The sequence below is a fragment of the Mustelus asterias genome, chromosome 25 (assembly GCF_964213995.1).
Source record: "Mustelus asterias chromosome 25, sMusAst1.hap1.1, whole genome shotgun sequence".
Taxonomy (NCBI): domain Eukaryota; kingdom Metazoa; phylum Chordata; class Chondrichthyes; order Carcharhiniformes; family Triakidae; genus Mustelus; species Mustelus asterias.
In genome coordinates, this window is record NC_135825.1 from 35,466,428 (window position 1) to 35,475,416 (window position 8,989).

The window sequence follows — 8,989 nt, forward strand, 5'->3', positions numbered from 1 at the left end:
ATTTGAAGAATGATATTGGAAAAGGAGACTACTCAAAATGCTTGCGATATTTAGATGTTTCGACCATTTCTTTTTAAAAAAATAACATTTATAAACGCAAAATGTAGATGTAAGACACTATCTGCGGAAAGATGTTCAGAGATACAGGTGAGTTAGACTGCATCATTGCCTGAAGCCATTGCCTTTGAGTGCGTACGATACCAAAGACATTTTACTGATGACTGTACATTTCCAACGATTTCAAACATGCTTAAGTGTAGATCACAGCCAAACATCTTCAGTGATCTTCCCAAGCAAATATACGTCTTTTGTTAGCCGGGGGCTGATTTATTCCCGTAGTGCAAAAAAAAGGTAAATGTTGATTTAAGTTCGTGAATTAGTGTGAACGCGCTTGTTAAGATCGTCATGAGAAAAGTAGGAACGTGCAAGTTACAGATTCCCAATTGCAGGGGAATGTAAACGCTATTCCATACATAACTTAAAACAAAATAACATCTGCATGATTAGTTGAGAGCTTAATGATCAGTTTTGACTACTGGATTTCTAGTTAGAATGTGCAATGATATATATTTACACTTAGAATCTTAGACGGAAGGACAAAATCCATCCACATTTCCATACCGAATCAAAGCAAGTTCAAATCCGTGCGTTAATTAACGCAATGTCTCTACTTCCGAACCCAGTGACATGTTTCAGTCTCTCCCTTGACTGATTGCCCTCTTTGTCGGTTCCCATTTGTTAATGTTTAGTCGGTTTAATTTATTCTGCGTGTTCTTAATCTTTGGTCGACCTGCTGTAACGAGCAAACACAGTGAGGGTGAACTGTGGTCGTGAAGGGGCACGATTTGCTCACCAACTAGTGCCAGCACCAACCCCCTTCCCCCGAGATGTCGGCATTTTGCGGTCTCCCAACACAAACACCTGAGTCCAGTGCCTTTGCTGGCTGCTGGCTGTCAGAGAAGCACTGCCCATCGGCTCAGGTCGAGATTATATCGCGCACTGAGCACGTTTGAAGTCAACTAATCTTCGTTTTGCGGTTAAAATTACGAAAATATCCATTGCGCAAATATATGGCCAACGTGACTTTAAACAGTAAGGGAAATATTCGCATTGCCCCACGAGGGGAAGGGTGCCGCACAATCTAATTGGAAGCACCACGCTGCTGTAAGGTTGCGAGATTTTAGTGTGTGTTTTAGGGAGAGATTTAGGGCACTGCTTGTAAAGCAATGCAAAGAAATCGGATTAATATTCCTGGCAGGTGCAGCACTAAAGGCAATTTCTAAAAGCTTTTTGATGTGCCTGCCTATTTCTGAGCATGTCAGTATGTTGTTGCAGCCTGCTTGTCTTTCATATAAAGTTTCAGCTATTTAAAATTCTAAGCACAGGGCGGAAATTCTTCTCCTTTCCCTTTTAACCAACCGACGGAAGCGAGTAATTGCTTTTTTTTTAAAGAGAAACTATTCCTGGCACCGGACACTCGTTCTGCCTTCGTGACAGTGAAAGAAATAAGGTACAGTTTTACCCCGGCAGGCATGTGCTTTGTGACAGCGGACGGATGCAACTGTAATACTATTGCAATGTTGGTGTACTGTTATTGCAATTTATTGTAATGTTATTGCAATGATACTGTAATATTGTTGTAATGTTATTGCGATGTTATTGTAATGTTGTTGTAATGTTATCACGATGTTATTGTGAGGTGTTGAAATGTTTTTGCAATGTTGTTGCAGTGTTACTGCAATGTTACTGTAATGTTGTTGTAATGTTATTGCAATGTTACTGTGATGCTGTAATGTTATTGCAATGTTTTGTAATGTCATTACAATGTTACTGTTAATATTAATATGTGTAATGTTATTGCACTGTTACTGTGATGCTGTTGCAATGTTACTGTGATATTGTTTAATGTTATTGCAACGTTACTGTGATGTCGTTGCAAAGTTTTGTAATGTTGCTGCAATGTTACTGTAATGTTTTATATTGTTGTTGTAGTAATGTTTTGTAATGTTATCCTCTCGCACCGCTCCAATGGGTCCCTCAGTATATCACATCTCAGCAAGGGTTAAACAAATCTTTCAGTACATCGAGAGCGCACTCTGAAAGCTCTGAGCCACAATGTACAGGAGTTTTGTTGAATCAGGAACTTCTTATTCACTCCGTTCCAGCTAAGCATCATTGATCTTATGAATGTAGAGATATCTTACTCCATCGCTGTTATTGACCAACATGTCAAGAGCTTCAGCCATGTAAACAATCGCCATTATGAAGCATAACTATTTAACATTCATCTCAATGAACACAAACAGTCCAAGTCCAAGTCAGATATAAACACACCGAAAAATTCCTTCGGACTATCTGGGGTAACCATTAAAGTTTTTCCTTAGCGCATGCCCCCCCCCCCCCCCAACCCCCCCCCCCCAACAACCCCCCCCCCCCCAAGCAATGGTTCTAATCCCAGGGCAATAAGAACTAAGTGAATTGATTTGGACGTGCATTATTTCTGAGTACATTATCATCGTCACGGACGGAGGCCACTCGGTCCATTGTGTCTGTGCCAGTGCTTTGGAAGAGCTACCCAATTAGTCTCTCCCCCCCCCCCTTCCCTCTATACCCCATGCATTCCTCCCTTTACAAATGTCTATCCAATTTCCTTTTAAAAGGTAGGATTGGACCTGCCTCGTCACCATTTCGGACAGAGAGCATAAACATCCATCACCAACATTCAGCACTTCATAATTTTCTTATATTAACGAAAAAGCACAGTTGCCCTTTCTCTGGACTGCAGTCCAGTCTAGAGAAACGGCTGAAGAGCTAGCATGAAACAGTAAAGAGAAGCCCCCTTCTTCCAATTGGCGTTAATCAACTTTTCACGTTTAAACACTGCTTTTTCTCTGCAAGTCTTTGGTTCTGTGGCATTCTCTGTAAGACTGTAGGGGGTGAGGGGAGCCCCTTTACATTCATTGATTGCCTTACACGCAGCGGGTCAGTAATATTACAGGCACTTACAGGTAGGACGTCAACGGGCTCAAGTCTTCCGGCAGAGTTGTAAGCCCCAGTTCTGAGCAATCGACCCACAGCAAGATGCCATCCTCTTCACAGTGGCACAGAGCCGGGCAGGGAGGGCTGGTTGGTTCTTGGCTCGTGGAGGCATACCCAAGGGCAGCGAGGAGCAGCGGCGGCAGCCAGGACACGGGCATTCTCCTGCGAGATGAATGGGAGCGTTTTGGATGTCACTTTCAGTAACACACGTGTGTGGATGTAGATTTCTGCAAACTTCACCCAGCTCTGACTGCAAGCGTATCTACCTATTGTAGTGCAGGGGAAAGCACGTCTTCCCCTCATTGGCTGGCGTCGGGGACTGAAATTGAATGATTGATCGCCGTGGGAGGAGCTTGCAAGCTCTTTTCTCCAAGACATGCCAAGATTACATGATAGGTTGGTTAACCAATATTTAATTCGAAGTTGCCCCTCGTTTATTCTGCAGAGAGAAAGTTTTGCATCTTATCATTCAGTTCAGTTACACAATCTATGAAGTTACTGGTCTCACTAAGGCTTTCTTTTTGGTTGAACGAGATATTTTAACCGCATATGTTATTGCAATTCCGAATTTGGAAAACGGGTTGCTGTTTGCTGCACCTCAGGTGCATGTTCGAGAAGTTTAAAGGCTTAAAGAGATGATTTTGCGAGGGTCTACCGATTTAAAACTGTACTGACGCCAAAAAAAGCCACAAAGGAGTTAAACATTAACCTCCCTGGATGAATGTACTTTGAAACTGTACGATTCAATTGGTGCACGAATGGCGCCAAAACATTAAAAAAACAGTAATAGTTAACAATTAAAAACATAATGAGAAGAATTGTCCAGTTTCATCCCGCCAAATCCTTAAGTGAGGCTTTAGAAATAGTGGCAGTTGAATATATATTAATACCTTTATTCTCAGTGTTCAAACCAAAACCAGGAACCGTTCAGAATCTTTGTTTATCAAAGTTTCTTTCTCTGATTAAGCGAGACAACTGAAATCATACAGACTAAAAACGTGCATTTTCCTCCCAAATGCAACAACGGTTCTATTAATTGAAGCATCCAAACTTTGAAACAATCAAAACTCAAAGCAGCGACACACAATCTAAGTGGCGTTGGCGCCTGTTTAATTATACAGTACAAGGATTCCCAAAAGTGACCAAAACCACACACACACGGCTGTATTCTGCGACAGGCCTTTCATCACAAGGAGGCACACGCGGCGCTCTGCTGATTTATCTGCCGCCTCTAACATCCAAGTTCTATCTTTGCTTTAACTCGCTCTTTCCTTTTAGATTTGATGTCAATCTTTCTTTCTCTGTTTCTTCGTCCCTAATGCCTCTTCCACAGGCTCATGTTCAAATGTTTTCCCATAGGAAGTACTGTAACTGCCTACCTGTTGAAAAGATTTTCTTTGAGCGTCAGTCATTGTCCAACTTTTTGTATATTCTGTATATTCACTCCCCTCTTTCATTGCCACTACCAGTCTGAGAAGCCAGCCAATTGTTTGGCGTCCATTGGCTGCGGGCAGGCGCAATACATGAATTTTGATGCAAAAAATTAAGCACCTTTGCTTAAATGTATGTAAGGAGCTATGCTAGGTAGTTGACAGATTTTAAGTCATACTCTATTTTAAAAAAATATTTCCTTGGGATAGGTGAGGAAATACTGCTGCATGTACAATACTTCAATGCTTGTCGCCAAACAAAATGATTGGATGCAGGGAGTCATCACGTAACGTGGTGCTTGAGATCCTGAAAGTGAACCACCTTTAAGTGAAACATGATTTCCCATTGAAATCAATCTTAAAGCCAGTGAAATTCCTGAACACAATTTTTGTCTGGAAAAATCAATGTAAAAATTGAAACACTGTACTGTACAGTCTGAAATACAGTACAGTAAGTGACTAAAATGGCAGAGAATTCTTTAAAACACCAAGTTTACAACAGGTTCCTCAAACTCAGGTTTCGTACAGCATAGAGGTGTACATAAAAACAATACTTCCTCAGGTACCAGCAGCAGTGAAAGTTGAAAAATAAAGTTAACAGGGCAGTATCTGGTACTGTCCTATACCGTACTATGGAGAATCTTTTCAAAAGAAAATCTACAGAGTTCCTTCACTCGTACACTAAAAATAAGCTTAAAATGAAGTTTAGTTTAGGGGGCACCTGAAAATGCAGCAAAAAAATGATGTTCCTCAAATGTACAGTAAGGACAGATTGGCTCCGATCTCAAGCAAGACTTCACTCTCCAAAACACTGAATCTGATCATTCAATGATATCATCATATTGGGAAAGTAAAATGACATTATCACCCTGCTTGTTGTACCCTTTACAACAGGGAATACTGCACCTTAACTGAAACCCAGACATAAAAAAATCCCTTTTAAACAAAATGTCTGTAAAAGAGGACACTTAAAATTATATACTGTACTTATATCAGTAAACGTGACCAGCTAACATAGAGATAATTAAATCTTCAGAACCCTTCTCTTCAATGTGAAGTCTCCTACTGGCCACAGCAGCATCTTAGTTTTCAGTTATGCCACACTAAACAATAGAGTTTTCGCTCTGACAGCAATGGAGAAATTGCACTAAAGTTATTTTGGAAATTGTGCTGCTTAGGAACATAAGAGTAGGCCATTGAGGTCTTCAAGCCTGTCCCATCATTCAATAAGATCATGGTTCACCGGTGACCAACTCCCTTACTCCATATCCCTGAATAGTTGGTTACAAAAGAACTACCACTTTCAGATTTTAAAATGAACAGTTGATCTAGCATCAGTTGTCATTTATGGAGGGAAGTTCCAAGTTACTGTGTGTGTAGAAATGTTTCCTAATTTAGTTCCTGAAAGGTCTGGCTCCAGTTTTTAGTAAGAAGTCTCACAACACCAGGTTAAAGTCCAACAGGTTAATTTGGCAGCACTAGCTTTCGGAGTCTCAAGCTCCTTCATCAGGTGAGTGAGGACTTGTGTTCACAAACAGGGCGCCCTGTTTGGTGGGACTTACAGATGCAAATTGAATCTTTTGCTGGCATAAAGATGCCATGCAGGATACATGAGCATAAGAGTACTTTGGCTCCAATTCACATAAAATTTCCCACCCTTCTGTGCTGGTTTGGCTGATTCTGCCCAGAATGCACTGACATAACTTGCAAGTGGAAATTTGACCACTCCCCTGTCTGGGGCCAGTTGCTGCAAAGTGCAAGTGCAGTTAGAACCACAGTTATATCAAAGTTGGGACCAAGCTGTCCTTTGGTGGCACAGTTGCACAGCGGTTAGCACTGCTGCCTCACAGCGCCAGGGACCTGGGTTCGATTCCCAGCTTGAATCACTGTCTGCGGAGTCTGCACCATTCTCTCCTTGTCTGCATGGGTTTCCTCCGGCTGCTCCAGTTTCCTCCCATAGTCTGAATGACATGCTGGGTAGTGCATCGGCCATGGTAAATTCTCCCTCAGTGTACCCAAACAGGCGTCGGAATGTGGCGACTATGGGATTTCCATAGTCATTTCATTGCAGTGTTAATGTAAGCCTACTTGTGACACTAATAAATAAACTTTAAGAAAAAAAACTTAGTTGGAACTCAGATTCAGGCTGTGAAAAGTCCATGTCTGCATCTACAATTCTCTGCTCCCCATGGCTTTATTTTCTAAAATTAGTTTTGGGATGTGGATGTCGCTTCTATGTGGATGTCCACTTCTAAGTTCCCATGAGAAGGTGGCGATGAGCCATCTTCTTCAACTGCTGCAATCCATCTTGTATACATACACCTACGGTACTATTAGGGAGGGAGTTTCTGATTTCAGAGTCAGCAACAGTGAAGGAACGGTGATGCAGTTCCAAGTCAGGATGATGATTAACAGCGAGGGGAACTTGTAGGTGATGGTGTTCCCATGCATTTGGGTCCTTGTCCTTCGAGGTGATGGAGGTCACTTGTTTGGATGGCACTGGTAAAAGAGCCTTGGCAAGTTTTAGCAGTGCCACTGAGCACCAGTGGTGAAGGGAGTGAATGTTTAAGATGTTGGTTGGGGTCAAGTGGGCTGCTTTGTCTGAAATGGTGTTGAGTTTCTTAAGCGTTTTTGCAACTGCACTCATCCAGACAAGTGTAAGCTATCCATTCCTGACTTGTGCCTTGTAAATAGTGACCAGGTTTGGGGAGTCATTAGGTGAGTTACTTGCCACAGAATTCTCAGTCTCGGAACTGCTCTTGTGGCCACACTATTCATATGGCTGGTTCAGTAATATTAGAAGAGAATAGACAACAGTGTCTGTGTTTTCATAACTTTAAGATGTTTCAACGGTAAGTTTGTAAAATGCCGCAAATAAGAAATGAACAGCCCACAGAAACCTTTTGCGCTTGAATTATTTCCACCTAAACAGGTTAAGATGGCCTTCTGAAACTTGGCTTTAATGTGCTCAAATATCAGCACAAGAATATCATTGGCATTTTGATGTAAATACAAATCCTAACCAATCTTGCACAATGTAAAAACAGAAATACAGTTGCAGCCTAGGCTATGAGAAAGAAAGTAGCATTTGCTATTTGAAACTGTCAAATCATTTCAATTTTAATTTTATACCATTAATGGTCAATATTTAAAATGTTTGCTTTTGGATTAAGGATTTAACTAAATTAATGCACTTAGTTCACACATTCATAAGTATATACTTCATTTCAAATTATGACTCTTCGGTTAGGTTGATCCAATTTTTTTCATTATCACCAAGACTTGAGTTAAACAAGTGTTGTTATTTCAAGATGAAAATGGAAGTATTTTTACAACAGGTATTATATGTATTATGAAGTATTAATGTCTGTGAGATTTGTGTGGCCTCTTCATATTTAAGATTCCAAAATAATAATTTATCAAAACTTACATAATGTTTAGTATGTGGCTTAATTACCAAGACTCATACAGTATATCCTGCAATACCTTAGACGCCATGCATAAGTATAATTATCAGAAAACACAGCGTGCATTATGAGGGAAATGGGATATTATTTTAGTTACTTATTACTTATGGAAAAAAAATTCTTGTTTCAATCATCACGGAAATAACGTTCAGAGTATTTGGATGAGCTTTGGCCCAGTTGTAACATTCATGCTACTGAGTTGTGAACATGTTCAGTTGAAGCTGCAGTCTAGAGATTTCAACACAGAAGCTTGGCTGATGATTCAGCACAGCATTGAAGAGGAAAGTTGCACTGTTGGAGGTGCTGCCTTTTGGATTAAGTTTCAAACTGAGTCCCTGTTTGTCTTTTCATAAAGATGTAAAGATTCCACTAGTTGAAAAAGAGCAGGGTGGTACCTGGCCAAGGTATAATCCTCAATCAACATGTCTAAAAAAAAAGATTATCTCTGCATTTATTTCAATGTTGTTGGCAGGATCTTGCTGCATGCACATTAATTAAAGCATTTTCCTATATTGCAATAGTGATAACACTTCAAAAATATTTCGTTGACTGTGAAGCAATTCAGGAAGTCCCAAGGTCATTAAAGGTGATATACTTATGGAAGTTCTTTCTTTATTTTAGGTTATGTATCCAAATGATTTTTGGAACAAAGTGCTTTCTATATTGAAGTCTCCCTCGGCCTGTGAAGAGGGCCATGGATTCAGGAAATTGGTCGATTGCACTATTTTCTTTACCTGGTCCATATGTAGTACTATGTAAAGTCACAGAAAAAGAACGGCAGTGCACAAAAAGGCAGAAAACCATTCAGGAATTAAAGATATATGGAGGCCAAGAATGGTAGAAAAAAGCAGAAAGACACCAAACAACAGATAAATAATACAGATACCATACTGAAGAAGAATGACAGAAGTGATAGCGGCAAAGTTTACCACTTAGAACAAATTATATGTTTGAAGGGAAAATAAAGGGTCAGAGGAATTAGAAGAACAAAATGAAAAAAATAGAGGAAAAACTGAATGGAGAATGAACATTTGGTAGAAATAAAGAGCGTTA

The 8,989-nt window shown here is 40.3% G+C and overlaps 1 protein-coding gene across 1 annotated transcript in view; it reads right to left on the bottom strand.

Annotated features, from left to right (window-relative positions):
• The window catches only part of lgr6 (leucine-rich repeat containing G protein-coupled receptor 6), a 287,303-nt gene extending 284,033 nt beyond the window's left edge, over positions 1 to 3,270 (bottom strand). Inside the window, exon 1 of the mRNA XM_078242326.1 lies at positions 3,007 to 3,270. Within this exon, the coding sequence (XP_078098452.1) occupies positions 3,007 to 3,197 (191 nt within the window). The 5' untranslated portion in view covers positions 3,198 to 3,270. The remainder of the gene's footprint in view (positions 1 to 3,006) is intronic.
• Between the last annotated feature and the right edge of the window lie 5,719 nt (positions 3,271 to 8,989).